The following is a 16,459-nucleotide window of genomic DNA, read 5'->3' as shown; positions in this document are numbered from 1 at the left end:
GAAAAGTAATCACGCTTGCTTTTTTATCACATGTAAAATTCGTTTAAGATTGCCGGAGGAAAATATGCAAAAGGTTTTTTAAGTTAGGTTTAGCTCCGGTCGATAGGTCACTATTAAAATCCAATTTCGCTATTATTAAATATGGTTTTCTCTTGAAATACAGGCTCAGTTATTTGCAGATAAGAAGCCGTTGAACATCATCAATCGCATTGCTTCTGAAAACCAAAGAGCAGGTGGGTGAATGCGGTTGATTAATCTCTTCAAATTGGGTATTACGGGACTGACTTGTACAAGTTATGTGACTTTTGATTGTTTTCAAGTTGGATTTATGTGATGGATCTAGGGTCTCAAAAACTTCGTCTCGTGGGGTCTACACCATCGGAGGAATCGGTTTTGGACATGGAAAGAACAGACGGCGATAATCCTGAAACTCCACCATTAGAGTCTGTTGCTGGCGCCACGTCAGCGGGTGACACCAATGCAACTTACTTCTCATGGCCAACTTCTTGCAGATTGAATGATGCTGCTGAAGACCGAGCTAATTATTTTGACAATCTTTTAAAAGGCGTTTTGCCAGTACGGATTGATCGGTTGCCTACGGGTGAAAAGGCGATTACTTTGCTGGAACTCATGACAATTAGGGCTTTTCATAGTAAGAATTTGAAGCAAGTTAGTATTGCTACTGCAATTGGATTCAGGATACGAGGCGGTTTGTTGACTGATATACCTGCCATTCTTGTATTCGTGGGCCGGAAGGTTCACAGAGAGTGGCTCGGTTGTGGTGACTTTGTGCCATGTGCTCTTGAGGTTTATAACTCTTTATTGTCCCAATTGCAATTCGAAGAAATGAAAAGATAGAAAACTATATTATTGTAGTTGTGCAAGCTTAAATTCTTGAATTATAAGTATAGGATGAGAATGAAAATTGACATTTGATAAACCGGCTAACAAGTTGATAATTTTTATTGGTTTATGCATTGTGAACTAACTGAATAGGTTGACAGGGACCCGGGGGTGTGTGGTGTGAAGTTGACGTGGTGGAATTCTCATATTATGGTGCGCCTGAGGCAACTCCAAAGGAAGAGTTTTACACAGAGCTTATTGATGGGCTGCGTGGAAATGATCCAGTAGTTGGTTCTGGTTCCCAGGTAGTTTCAAGTCTGTTTTGTATGCTTATAATGTGTCTTGCAGGAAGTTAATTTTTTGAATATCAACCAGTTTCGTGTTTTGTTACATTCTTTTTTGAATGTGAAATAAAAAAACCCCAACAATATATTGAAGTTGTTAAATCTAGTACATTTATAGGATAGGGTTTCTACCTTTATTAGGGTAAATTGTATGGTGCGAATGGAGCGAGAGCGAGACCTATGAGCGGTTACCTACGCGTATTGCTTCTTGCTATAGCTAGTCAACATTCTTGAAGTATCATTTCCAGTTAGTGTAGTGTCTCGGGTTCATGCCATTTGAATTCCTCACTTTGCATTTTGAGGTGTCTCAACGCCACACAGATATTTTATTTAAGTTAAGGACATTGTTGAGTTGATGAGGCTTTGTCATGGCAGCTATTCAACCATTCATATAGCCAAGAATCTAGCTTCCACCAATCCAACCGATATCAGTTTGCCACAGTTGCACGTGATTAACTGCTTTGCTCCAACTTGAGGAGTGTTAGATATAATGCATTTATGTATTTGTAGAAGAGGGTTTCTACCAATACCAGGGTATATTTTATAATTTTCTTATTTAGTGTAGTCTCTGTTTATGTAATCAGGTATTAGGCTCATAATGAAACATTCCTAGATCTAATTTCCATTACACAAGGTATTGACTTCGGCTCACAACATCATCACCATAGTCATTCATTATAGAAGGGTATTTTAGGCATTTCCTCTCATCAGTTTTAGGCTTCTTGCATCCAAAAGCAGACCAGTGACTTGCTGCATCCATAGGTTGCAAACCGAAGAACATGCGGTACCATGAGTGCCATTGTAAAAAGCAGAACAGGAAACCGCCAGGTTGGATTTCTCACAAACAGACACGTGGCAGTTGACTTGGACTATCCAAACCAGAAAATGTTCCATCCTATGCCACCTAGCCTCGGACCCGGTGTATATCTTGGTGCTGTTGAGAGAGCAACCTCATTCATCACAGATGATCTTTGGTATGGCATATTTGCTGGTACAAATCCAGGTAATATTTATTTGACCTCATACATTTTAACTAATATGTTACATTTTTCATTAAAACCACACTTATTATGCAGAAACGTTTGTGCGAGCAGATGGCGCTTTCATCCCGTTTGCTGAAGACTTTAACGTATCAGATGTGACTACGTTGGTTAGAGGCATTGGTGAAATTGGTGAAGTCAAAGTCATAGATTTGCAGTCAAAGGTCAACAGTGTAGTTGGCCAACAAGTAGCAAAAGTTGGAAGAAGTTCTGGGTTGACCACAGGGACCATAGTGGCATACGCCTTAGAATACAATGACCGAAAAGGAACTTGCTTTCTTACCGACTTTTTGGTAATTGGTGAGAACCAAAAAACTTTTGATCTGGAAGGTGATAGTGGAAGTCTGATTATTTTAACAGGTGAAGATCGTGAAAAACCGAGGCCTATTGGGATAATTTGGGGTGGGACCGCCAATCGAGGTCGATTAAAAGTCAAAGATGGTCAATCTCCACAGAGTTGGACCAGTGCGGTTGACCTTGGTCGTCTTCTTGATGTTCTTGAACTTGATTTGATCACAACCAATGAGGGCCTTCAAGGTTTGTACTTTCAAAGAATCTTTACATGGGGGCAAAAATGTAAATTTGATAGTAGTTTTATTTTGGAGGTGGAAATTCTTTAATTTAAGATTTCACACTATATATTTCAGAACTTCCAAATAATTTAGAACTCTTAACAACCAATCATTTATTTATATATTTAATATTATTGAGGGTACTTTTGTCATTTATTATATGCAATTTTATGATTACATACATGTAAATATGTAATCACCAAACTACATTATGAATGACAAAACTACCCTAAAATAATAATATTAAATATATAAAACAAACAAACAAAATTATTGGTTGTTAAAAGTTACTTAAGTTCTCAAATTATTTGGAAGTTTTGAAAGAATCCCAATCCTATTTATATATAATTGCAGTTTTGCTTTATTTTTACAACAATTTTATTAACAGAATCTTTATTTTCAACCCTCCCTTTTTTCCCCTAACTTAGTTGCACTGCAAGAGCAAAAGAATGCATCCACGTCAGCAGTGATTGATTATCCAAATGGCGAATCGTCTTCTTACAAGTGTCTGTCACCACAAAGACCCAATAAGAATCATTTACCGTTTAATTTAAATGACCAAATTGCCCCTCTAGAGTTCCATGTTGAAAGTGGCATTGAAGCTGCTCCAAATAACATTGAACATCCATTCATATCAAGCTTTCCTTCACATCATACCGGGACCCACAGAAACTCAAACTTGCATATTCACCCGCCATTAAGAAACGGGTCGGAAGAAGTATCCATCGGGATGCAGTTGAGCGAACCAGAACTGAAGAGACGAAAGCAATCTGATGATGAAGCATAATATGTGGAAATTGTAAGTATGTTTTAAGTTTTGTATTCATTGGTTTATATTTTTTGGCCCTTGCATAATTTGGCTGTTAAGGTTGCCTACCAGTGGTTAGATTGTAGGGTTGTTTAGATAAAACAATGGCTAAAGCTATTAAAGTATGTAAAATTTTCAGTCCTATGATGTTCAAAACCTACTGTATTGCAAGTATTGATGATCAATAAAACAAACAGTTAAATCACTGTTCCATGCCAAGTCTTGGTTCAACTGGTAACGCGTTCTAGTGGTTAAAAAAAACATACCTAACTGTGTCTTTTAGCTTTTAATAGTTTTTATGATCAACTGAAAATTTACACGATACAAACGGTAAAAATCCACACTAACATTGTGTTCCTGATTTTCATTTAAAGAAGGAAAGCGAAGGAAAATGAGGGATAGAAAAAAATATGTTGTGCTCCCGAGTTTTATTTAAGAAAGGAAAAGGAAGGAAAATATAAAAAGGGTGTTCCCGAGTTTCTTTAAAAGGAAAAAAAGGAGGGGAAAGGAGAGAAAATGATGAGTAAAATAAGATAATTTATATTTTCCAATTTGGAAAGATTTGGAAGGAAAATAAATTGAAGAGAAGGAGGAGATGCCAAAAAAAAAGATAAGAAAAAGCTTCAACGATTACTATAGCAGTCAATGGCTCACTAGTCACTAAGAATTGATCAAATAAATTAAAGGCGACATGCTAACAACAACTAGGCAGTGTTGTATAAATCCTGACTAGGTGCAATTAATCCCCAATTAATCGCTAGTTGCTACCCCTTTGTCCTAAATCGATCAAAATTTTATATATAAAATTTGGAATATATATGTATATTTGAAAATTTACATATAAATTCCAATCCGATTATTCCCTGTAAATCCCGATTAATCGCTAGTCCCTATCCCACCGTCCGACTAGCGTCTCATGATTTTTACAACATTACAACTAGGGCACTCACTATTAGGAAAAAAACCGACTTCTCCAATTGATAAATTGTATTGGACACTTTTAGAATCTATGAAGCCCTTTGGGTTTAATTGTGGGCTTTCAGTCAGGGACAAGGGTTATTGGGGTCGGTTTTTGATAAATTAAGATGTAACTAAGAAGTTAGTCCATGATGTTTTGCTAAAGTAACAAGATTGGGCACTAAGATTTAAAATTTGCAGGTATGGGTACTATGATTTCAATTTTGTAACAATGCCAGGTAATAACTCTAATTTCCATTAAAAGTTAACGGAATTTGCGTCAACTTGTTGTCGTAATGCTTGGGTTTACTAATTCCTAGGCTTCAACGTTCGGATTTTAACAATGACCGATTTTTACCGTCCGACTAAACATCATTTAAATATTTTACTTTTTTGTATGTTAATCTTATAAGGTACCTTTACTAATGTAACCAATACCCACCGAATATGTGTCAATTCGCTGCTGATTTGCTGTAACACAATGCTCGGTTTTACCAGCCGAATAAATATTGTTTTAAATATGGTAACTTTGAAAATAATATGCTAGTATATTAGCGTCTTTATTTTTTTAAGTATGTTAATTTGATGAATTTATTTTTTTAGGTTTAGTTCAGGTACTGTAACAAACATATTCAATATAGACAGAATTTACGTTGACTCACAACTGCAATACCCTAAGTTTACCTACATAATTCGTTGCGTAAAGCTCGGGAAAATCACTAGTTGCCATACTAATTAGAATGTGGAATTCTAAAATATTCCTAAACACAAATACGGCAAATAATTTAGTGAGAATGTGTAATGACAATAATGCCCAAAAGATTTGGTGGGTATTGGTTCCATTAGTAAAGGTATCTTAATAAAACCCAAATATAAATTTGTTGAATTAACATATAAAAATATTAACATACAAAAAAATTAAAATATTTAAAATGATGTTTATTCGGTCGGTAAAAATCGGGCATTGTTAAAATCTAAGCATTGAAGCCTAGGCATTGGTAAACCCGAGCGCTACGACGATGGGTTGACGCAAATTTCGTTAATTTTTAACGAAGTTAAAGTTAGTACCTAACATTGTTACAAAATTAAAACTTTAGTACCTATACCTGCAACTTTTAAACCTTAATACCCAATCTTGCTACTTTAGGGAAACGTCAGGGACTAACTTCGTAATTTTGTCATAAATTAATTAGTATGCCCGTATTTAGTTTTCTTATCAAGTTAGAAATAAGAGCCCTCGTCTATTTATTTCCCTTTATTGCAATTATAATCGTGGTTCTGTATATAGTAGAATAACTTAATTGCAACCCATGGATGTAATTGTTTTTAATCGTTTTGCTATTTTATATTTTCTTTAATGATTTGTTTATTTTTAACATAGTTTTGTTTTGATTTAATACATATATATTAGTTTGTTACGTTCATTTTTTTTAATGTTTGGGCTCTTTCAATTAAATACTGCTTATAAAGTCTAAACATGATCACGAGTCATAACTTCATATTTGGTTTGATTTGTACTAAATACGGCTTATAAAGTCTAGCAAGGCCATGCGTATCATTATCATAAGTAAGTTAATTTAAGGAATTACCAGATTTCGTACACAAACTACCTGATAAATATGAACGTTGGTGATCAAGTACGAGAATCCAAAACAAAGTTTTAGAGATAGATAAACTCCAAGAAACATGTTATACTCTAAAAACCCACTTACTAATATCAAAACATATGACAAACGGCTCGCATGATCATAAATTCACAAACTTACATCTAAACACTATCTACACATGAACGGGCCTATATAATGTGTTTATAACCTATGTAAGACACATTAAATATATATTAGTCCACCGGTTACATATTGCAATGTCTAGTGAGTAATTCATCCAACATAAGGTGTTTATTCCATCCTACACATGTTGTAACACAAAGAAATTTATAACTATCAAACACTTAACGTATCTAACCTAACTAAGTATTTACAACACATAACCCTAAGCGAACTAAACCCAAACCACTCCATTTCTCCATCTTTGGTCGTGAGTACCCACAAAGCTCTCCCCTTTTTTCTCGTCTTTCAACCAACAACCCCAACATTGCTTTCTCATATCCCTACACATCTTGCAACTTATCACCTCATTCACAAAACACTCTTCTCATTCCATGTACTTCCAAATCACTAATTTCCACTTGAAGATGAAGATGATATTCCACCCTTAAAATATACCACTAGATTCACTGGATTTGGAGAAGATATCGACCCCCAAATTAGCTCCATGGAAAAACCACAAACATCCGGAGCTGCTGTTCTACTTGTTGTTCAGTGCTTGATTTGAGGTATAAAACGAACTCCAAATCATTTGATTCTTTTTCCTACTTTCTAGAACTCATTGAAGTATATATCCAAAATTCATAGGAATTTGATCCCGTTTGCACAATCAAACTGGCCTCATCTTGTATGCCTTTCGACATAAGTTTAACTCCTCCATGTCTGGTTGAGTAAGGGAGGGTCAAGCTAGGAGAGTGGAATACTCAAGATATAGTCTCTCCATATTATTTCATTACTTCCTCTATCCTTTGCATAGGTGAGTCTCTACGTCATAATCTTTCATTCTCATGTTAATATACAAGTCTTGAAATCTTGTATAATGAATCACCCAAAGATGTTACACAAAGGTTTTCTCTATTAATCACTTCTTGTAAATATAAATACATCTCACATATTCAGCCATTAGATGAAATAAAATCTGGGTATTGAGACCCAAAATATGTAAACTATAAAGTTAAACATGATTATAAATCATTAACCAAAGGATAATATCATTGCACACCTAGGAAGTATGTAAAAGTGTTTAAAATACACATTTAAAAGTAAACATGGTGGTGCCAGTTTATGTACCGCGGTCTCACAAGGTCATAAAATGGTCAATAGTTAACCAAAAGGTTTGATTCTTGAGTCTAAATTATACTAATCCAAGTCTAATTTCCAACCCAACGGGTTTCATGCAATTTGGACTAGATTTTATACTTTAAATGCCTTTACAAAACCATATATCAAAACTGTACTTTTTTTAGCAGATTTTTTGTTCTACTAAATGGACCATAAGTTACTCATGAAAAATACAAATACCATGATTTTTTTTGAAAATGATGCTCCTGTGACTAAGGTTTAAAATTTGTACTTACACTTCACTTGAAAGTAAGTTTAAGTCCGTCAACTAAAGGTTTTCTTACAGACTATCTAGAAATTTTGCTGTACAAGCTTGGTGTACTAATAACTAGGTTTGTACCCTTTAAACACCTACAAAAATTTTGTACCATAGTTTTATGTAAGCCTAAGACAAGTGAGCATGTGTGATAAAAATTTTAGGTCAAAAACATGTCGTTTGATATGGGAAAACGAGGTCACTTTACACCCTAAAATCAATGAAAAACCTATTAAGGATTCAAGTTCACATAAAATAGGGAAACGTAGTTTTAAGTCATCCAACTTTAATATGAAACGTACATGAGAACTTATGGACTAATAATATCACGTGTAACATATATATATCCTTGTATATACTGATCCAAAACTTAACATGTAATAAAATGCATAAACAATTCACCAAAGGTTAATCGGGATGCACAATAACATTAACTCATACACCAACATGTCTAACATTTTGGGTGGACTTTATACAAGATCAACTTGTAAGTTGATATTGTATAATGGAATTCTAAGTGAACCATAACTGATTAGGTTGCAATTAGTAGAATTCGCATGCTTGTTTCCGATATTCGCTAAGCTATTTCACTTGGAAACTCAAAGGTGAGTTCCATGGCCCCCTTTTACGGTTTTAATGATTTATAAAACTCGGGGGAGAAACATATTCATACTCGTTTTTATATGGTGGTACAAGAAACACACTAATTCGTTTTTATATGGTAGTATAAGAACCGTACGCATACTCTTGTTTTTGTAAAACGTATTTATAAGAAACATTTTAGTATCTACCTCACTATACGTTAATAATAAATGAAAACCGACTTTATGTAATACATGGGTTGTTTTGTTAAGACCCTGCATTTTTATATAACCGTTAACTATCTTAGGACGTTGGAAATATCGATAGTACTATTGGGCCTGACAAGCCCCATTCACCGTTGGTTGCTCCAGCATCATTATCTGTGTGAATGTTTATTGTCCAAATTTAGTTGGGCCAACCTGTTATGTGTCTGGTTTAGTTATAGGCTCATGTTATTACATATCATTCATATGTCTTGCAAGCTTACGAATAGGTTAAATTTCATTTATGTTCATTCATCATATAAATACATATGTCGTTTTCAATGATACATTTTTATACATTATGGTCACATTCATATCGTTTTCAAGGACACATTTTCATACATTATGGCCATGTTCATATCGTTTTCAAGGATACATTTTCATACATTATGGCCACATTCATATCATTTTCAAGGATATGCTTTCATACATTATGGCCATGTTTATATTGTTTCAAGGGTGCGATTTTCATACTACCATGATCATGTATACATTTTCAACGTTTTATGGGAAATGGTTTTATATTATGACTACAAAACATGTGAACTCACCAACCTCGTGTTGACGCATTTAAGTATGCTTATCAGGTCATTAAGGCACAACCGTACAAGTGGAAAATACCATAGGAAAACATGCACACAAGAGTCGGATACAAATTTCAGGTACTTGCATAACCCAACGTGTTAGGTCAAATGAGTGAAATGTTAGAAACAATATCTTTTCATAATTGTTTTAATAATTAAATGTGATTTTGGGATATAAACTCTTGATTTTAAACTATGTATCTAATTGTGTGTTTGTGTTTGCAATAATCATATGCTTTGACAACCATTCATGTCGCCCCTCGCGATACATAATTTAATAAATTATCAAAGACTAAAAATAATAAATTTATTGATTTGATTCGATAACAATAATCTGAATAATAAGATAACATAAATAACAAAGAAAAAAAAAATAAACAGATCGGGTTTTTGGGTCCAAAAATTTAGCACGATTGAGGTGATCTATAATGAACACATAGCATTTGTCATTTGTATCTTTATGGCCTAAAGTAAACTAGAAGTGGATCGTCATTGCACAAAAGGCATCCACTATTTCTAGTGATTGGAATTTGCATGAGCAGTATAGAAATATGACCTTAATCTCGAGGTTTGCATAAGGTTATAGGTTTGCCATTCTTTTATTCGTCACGAATTGTAAAACTTCAGGTGGAAGGTTGACCATAAATGTGGGCATTCAAGTTGATCCTTAAGGAGTAAAGATCAAGTGGTCTTTTAGGCTTGAAGAAACTAACTTGTGAACAACGGAGTGTTCCTGGCTTATGATGATTGAAATGGATGCTCAGACTCTTGTATGTGATTATCATGATTCATAGATCTCATGTTTAAAGAGTATGACTATCATCACTAGCCGTCATCATGAAGGTTTATTTATTGGAATTTATATGTCTATGTTATCTCGGATCTTTTCCCTGGTGATGCTAGGGAGTCAGTATTTTGAAGAATAAATTCTCATACTTTCGGTATGCTACCATTTTAAATAAACAACAAGGTTAGGCAGTTGCATCGGTGCTTGTAGAATCAAACTAGAGAATGTTAATATAGGAACAAAGTGAAAATTTGATTGCCGCTAACTCGCTTGTTTCATTAAACGAATGATCTGTGTAGACCAGATGATAACTATGAAGTTCAGATGGGTTTCAAATGATCATAAGGAGCAGACGAGGAGATGTAGAACGTGAGGAAAACGAAATGGCGGTAGATTTTGAAATGATATGTGAATTATGTTTCTTGAAACATCCAGCTACAACATAGTTTTTTTAAAAGTGATTTTATAACCCGTAACTTATTAAAGACCCATATTTGTAATAATATTTTACTAAAAATATATGTATGCAATCAGAATTTAAAGTCCATAATCATTATGAAAAATTGGTTGGTTTTCACTCAAAACATTTGGTATATAATAATTATTCTTTGCAAGACTTCTACGGAGCTTAAGATCCTTGTATATAAGGAAAAATAGGTTCATGTAAATAAAATTTAAAACTTTCAGCGAAGGTTCTCGATTTATAACACGCTTAAGTGTGTACTGTGTGATTCTTTAAAGAAATTCCCGCATTTGGGAAGAACATAATATCGTGAGATTTAAATGGTAGCTTTGTTTAAAGTTTATTGCATCATTCTATTTTAATATCTAAAAAAGACTAGTAAATTGGTGGGTGATTAGGTCTTGACAGTCCACATAACGATTGAAGTGAAAATTCTTAGACAATGCAAGATTTGAGAAAAAAAATCACACCAAGATATTGTTACACCCCAACCTACGGCGAAATATGTCGGGCGCGACATAAGTGTATCATAGTTCAAAAGACACTATAGTAAAATTACACGTGTCAATATCTAAATTTTTTATTTCATACGCAAAGCACAAACATTTTCTTATAGAAATAAACATTACAATTAAATAATTAAATAATTAGAATAAATAAGTCTTTATTCATCATGCAACGTAAGGTCCAACTATACTTTAGCTTGTTTCTTTATCCCAAAAAGCTACCTGAGTCATGCGTGAAAATATATAGTTTGTTAACATAAAGTTGAGCAAGTAATCATGGTTTTGAATATATATATATATATATATATATATATATATATATATATATATATATATATATATAATATTGGAAAAAAAGACAATTCCTTTGCGATAAATATGAACTACTACAACTAGCATAACAATAATATAAAAATTATCTTTTCACTCGAATCACATAGATAACGAGCTACTATGACGACGTATGATCATACTAATGAGGATGAGGATGAGGATGAGATACCAACAACCATAACTTAAAAGTAAACACATAGTCACATTCGCATGTATAACCAATTGAGCAATATCAAATAAACGCAAATAATGGAATTATAGTGTAAAATAAAATAACTGAGTTTGTGAACGCATAACGCCCCCAAAATATAAAATGGTAAAAAGGGGGATGTGAATTACTTACCATTAGCGATTGGATTAAACGAAGATGAAACGGTGATTAAGAGTTAATATGGGCTTTGTCACGCTCCTCGGGATACGTCAACAAAAGGTCCTATTTGTTAACAATAATATTAACAAACGAAGAAAAAAATTAATAAGATATAATGATTTGAGATTCGATGGGATACTATTAGTTTGATTATCATTGATAATTGGTTGAAAGATTTGAAGTCGTTTAGGGTTTAAATCCATTATTATAATCGTTATTTATTTAATATTATTACTATTATTATTATTATTATTATTATTATTATTATTTGGTGTTCATGTTATTGGTAAATAAAATATGTAGCCAAAATACGATATTTATTTATAAATAAACAACTATTATAAATACTTATTCGATATCAGTTATAAAGAAACTATAAATATTACTTTTCAATGACAAGTTATTTATAAATATTTGAACGTTAATCGATCATTAGTTCGGTTTATTTTATTATAAGACGAATATTTAAAATAAACTATGTATATGTGTGAATATATATATGTATGTATGGATAGGAAAAATATGACGCAAAACCATAGTTAAAATAATACCTTCAGGGTTCGGTTTCGCTAAAGTAATGTTATTGATTATTATTATTATTAAAGCAATTAAAAACCAAGAAATCAAAAAAAAAGACAAAGCCGGGCCTGGAGGGGTTCGAACCCGCGCCTCCAGGCCAGTTCTAAGTATCACGGAATATGCACCTGCCACTGGGGCAGGTGTCCAACTCAGTTAAACATCTCAAAATAATTACATAACTACACAAACTCAAATGTTCTTATTTACCCATAAACCCTAGATTCCAATTTAGATTAATTTGTCGATGTTTGTTATAATTGATTTGGGGGGTTTCGTTTGTTGCATAAAAATGATTCTTAAACATATTTCAATTACCAGAATTGGTCGCGGATTGAGGTTTACTGGTGGCTAAGGTTCACGGCTTCAACTTGAGATCAAACAGGTTCTTGACGGCTACGTAAATTGCAATTGGGTTAGGATTTAGTGTCGCGAGGTTGTGGGGGAGGTGTGAGTGAGTTTAGTTGTAAATTGGTTACGTATTTATAGCGGTTTAAACTCCATTTAGCCGCGGGTTCAATTAGGGTCAAATAGCTGTCAATTATGAGTCATTTACAAAGATTAAACCGTTGGTGAGATTGATTTTGGTTAACAAAAGATTTGGTGAATTCAATTTCTTTAAGGCCCCGAAACCCCGGGAACCCCACAGTTGGTATTCATACAAAACACTTATTAAAATAATTAAACTTGAAAACGGTTTCTTCCATTAAAACAAACGTCTCAGAGTGTAAATTCAACGGAAAACATAAATTGTAAGATAAGTTTCCTAAAACCCGGGAATTTTGCCCAAAACCAATTTTAAATGTAATTCGTAAAACTATTTAAAATCAAATTTTTCAAAGTACATTCTTCCATCCACGTATGCTCTTCACCGTCCAAGTAGCTTCGTGCACGTCCAAGCGATAAGGCATCCTCTTCCTAACCTGAAACTCACACTAACATGCACACAAAGTCAGCTTGAGCTGAGTGAGTTCAAGTTTTAAGTAAATAATATTAGTAATAACAAATATGGTAGACATACCAAAAGTTTTTAAAGTAAAAACAGTGCATCCATTAAGTCATCGTACCGAAGACTAAACATTCTCATACATACATATACCAAAGATATATATATATATATATATATATATATATAAACATCCTTTCAAGTACATCCCTATATATATAACAATATATATATATATATATATATATATATATATATATATATATATATATATATATATATATATATATATATATATATATAATCATCCACGTATAACATTCAGGGTCGAGCAAACGTACAACCCAAACATGTAACATTCAACGCATGCAAACACAAAGTAAGCATACGCAACATCCGTAGTTGAAACGACTACAACTCCGCCAAATATAGGCCAAACAATAATGTATATATGTGTGTGTATGTGTGTATATATATATATATATATATATATATATATATATATATAATTTTTAACATCCCAAGGCCTACCATATACTAGCAAGCCTATATAAAATCGTTTAAAACATTTCATCAAGTAAGAAAAACACTTAGGTGTGCATGCTAGCCCAAAGTTTAAAAGAGTAAAAAGGGGCATCCTGAACTCACCTGAGATCAACCAAACACCAGCAACGAGCTAGGAAATCTCTAAGTGAACACTCACAAGTAAAGGCCTGTAAATTGTACACAACGCGTTACTAAACTAGACCGTAAGAACACCCTTGCCTACCGGGCCGTTCAAGCCCAACAATTTGGCCCGAGGCCCAACCCATACTCTTTTATTTTACCTCAGCCCCTAAAACCTTTCATTTAACCCAATCCACCCTACAATCATGGTCGGGGCTAACCATGATGCACAACTCACCCGTCGGTATGCAAATCGAGTCGAATACGCGCGTACTAAATCTTAAAAACCAATTGTCAAACAAATCAGCCCCAAATGAACCAAATTCCCATCTTAACCTTTTCATACATCATAATTATGTCCCCCGAGTTGATAGGGTCGACGGTTCCTTTTTACAACACTCACTTTAATGTTTAAACGACAATTTGCGCACAACCGACTCGATTAACTAATCACCAACCTAATCAGCCCCGAGTACCAAAAAAATAATTTTCCCACAGCCCATAAACCCCCCTAGGGCTGTACAAACTGATTCGGTTGGTCATTCAATCGATTAACGCATCAAACTCAACAATTGACGATTCTACACCCGATAAACCCTAGTTTTCGAACTAAAATCGATTGACTGACCTAAACACCTTCAATGAAAATGGTTTTTAAATATGATGTACCACACATACCTAGGAAGATTTTGGTGCAAAAACCTCACTCAAAACAGTCCCGGAAACGCTCAATTGGACAGCCACCCGGTTAACCTAAAACAAGTCGTTTAACGATCAATACGCGCAATATAAAGGTCAATTACGGTGTAAAAGACATGGGGAATCATAAAACCGACCTGGAATTAAAGTTTTATGGCTTAATCACAGCTGAAAAAAGAAAAATCGCGGGTTCTTGGGTCTTGCTTCCTGCCGATCGGACATAGGGGGAGGCTAGGGTTTATTTTATCATATAAAATAAATAATTACACTCTAGTCCCTCCAGTGTGAAGTGTGTAGCAACTTGGGTGGAAAGTTACATAATTTTAACGTACCGGGATGACGTAAAGGATCCCGCGAAACGTCGGTTAAATCCCGAGAATAATACATACTTTACAAGCTTTACTCTTGGAACCGTAATTAACAGGCGTTACAATTTCTTGATTACACCCAAGAATTAAGGTTTAAGAAAACGATTTGAGGTGGTTTGTCGGCGACGAGGGAGAAAGGAAGAAGAAAGATAATATTTTTTGAATAATAATTACAATTTGGTCCCTGGTCTATAGGGTTGGATGCACAATGGGTTAGTAGTTCGTTAGTGGGATTACCGAAACCCTCGCATGGATGTCATGGTGGGTACGTTGGTGTGTGAACAACTTAGAACCGAGGGAAAAAAGGAAAACGGTACAAATGTTATATAATATGACAAGGTCATGGTGGATACGTCGATGGTACATCCTATATATAAGTGGACTTGTCATATTCCCCATTTGTAGCGTTTTCAGGGTCATTCGAACATTTGTGTTGTTTCATTTATTACAAAAATGATTTAGTAATTTGGGTTTATTCTTATTTTAATTTTAATTTTTCTTGTATTCTAATTTCGGGACGAAATTTTCAAAAAGTTGTGAATACTGTAACATTCGTTAAATTTCGGACCCTAAAACCCAACCGATTTAAAATTTTAATTTTCAGTCTATTGTTACTGAATCAAATTAAGAAATTTATTATCGATCATTTCACGACGCCCGAATTAGTTTCGGTTATTTTATAAAAATTTCATTTGTTAATTATTTCTTTTATTTATTTATTGTTAAACTATCCAAAATATACAAAAAAAAAACACCTTACTAACTAACTTTTAACCCATTGTGCATCCAACCCTATAGACTAGGGACCAAATTGCAATTATTATTCAAATAACCGAAACTAATTTGGGCGTCATGAAATGATCGATAATAATTTTCTTAATTTGATTCAGTAGCAATAGACCGAAAAATAAAATTTTAAATGGGCCGGGTTTTAGGGTCCGAAATTTAACGAATGTTACAGATATAACTATGGGATACTAGAATAAAATGTGTGAGTTATGCAAGGTTTACCTATAGGTAGTCTATGAGTATCAAAAATAGAAATCAATCTTAGATTGAATTAATAACTACTATTTTAATGAATAATTCAATAGTAGATGGGAGGTTATTCGTCCCGATAAAGAAAACCTAGCGAATAATTATTGTCAATGACGCAAAGAGTATGCATACAATGGAAATTAATAAGTTTAGGAAAGGCATTAAGGTTACTTAAACCAACTTATTACTTGTAATTTGATCAAAGACGCAATACACAATAATTAGAAGGTCATTTCTATTGTTATGTTAAGAGTGTAAGTCCCGTGATGGATCTTTCAATGTGATATCAATATACTTAACACGGAAACTAACTACTAAGTTGATTCTGTGAAAACAACCAAGAACACACCAAACACAATAAAGAAGCTTCAAAACACATGTATATTATACGTCGGGTGCTTAAGCCCTTAGCAACTTACACGGGTGGAAAATAATAACAATGAACGAACCACCCTAAACCGTTAACATATGTTCTATATATATTCTACCAACTAAGCCCAAATTAACTAA

At 33.8% G+C, this 16,459-nt stretch overlaps 1 protein-coding gene across 1 annotated transcript; it reads left to right on the top strand.

Moving 5' to 3' along the window:
* The first annotated feature begins 333 nt into the window (after positions 1 to 333).
* On the top strand, positions 334 to 3,800 carry LOC143605346 (protein NARROW LEAF 1-like). The gene is made up of 5 exons (XM_077081498.1): positions 334 to 807; positions 1,005 to 1,148; positions 1,950 to 2,190; positions 2,264 to 2,764; positions 3,228 to 3,800. The coding sequence occupies exons 1-5, from the start codon at positions 334 to 336 to the stop codon at positions 3,584 to 3,586; spliced, it is 1,719 nt and encodes a 572-aa protein (XP_076937613.1). The 3' UTR covers positions 3,587 to 3,800.
* The last annotated feature ends 12,659 nt before the right edge of the window (positions 3,801 to 16,459 follow it).

This window comes from Bidens hawaiensis, unplaced genomic scaffold (assembly GCF_021521415.1).
Source record: "Bidens hawaiensis isolate Kalapana, Puna unplaced genomic scaffold, B.hawaiensis_p1.1 tig00069122_1, whole genome shotgun sequence".
NCBI classification, from domain to species: domain Eukaryota; kingdom Viridiplantae; phylum Streptophyta; class Magnoliopsida; order Asterales; family Asteraceae; genus Bidens; species Bidens hawaiensis.
The sequence above is the reverse complement of the archived record's forward strand: the minus strand, read 5'-3'. Positions and strand labels throughout refer to the sequence as shown.

Excerpts from the sequence above, each read along its gene's own strand:
- LOC143605346 (XM_077081498.1), top strand. The coding sequence starts at position 334 with ATGGATCTAGGGTCTCAAAAACTTCGTCTCGTGGGGTCTACACCATCG. Across the intron at positions 2,191-2,263 it reads ATTTGCTGGTACAAATCCAG|AAACGTTTGTGCGAGCAGAT; the intron begins GTAATATTTATT and ends CTTATTATGCAG. Across the intron at positions 2,765-3,227 it reads AACCAATGAGGGCCTTCAAG|TTGCACTGCAAGAGCAAAAG; the intron begins GTTTGTACTTTC and ends CCCCTAACTTAG.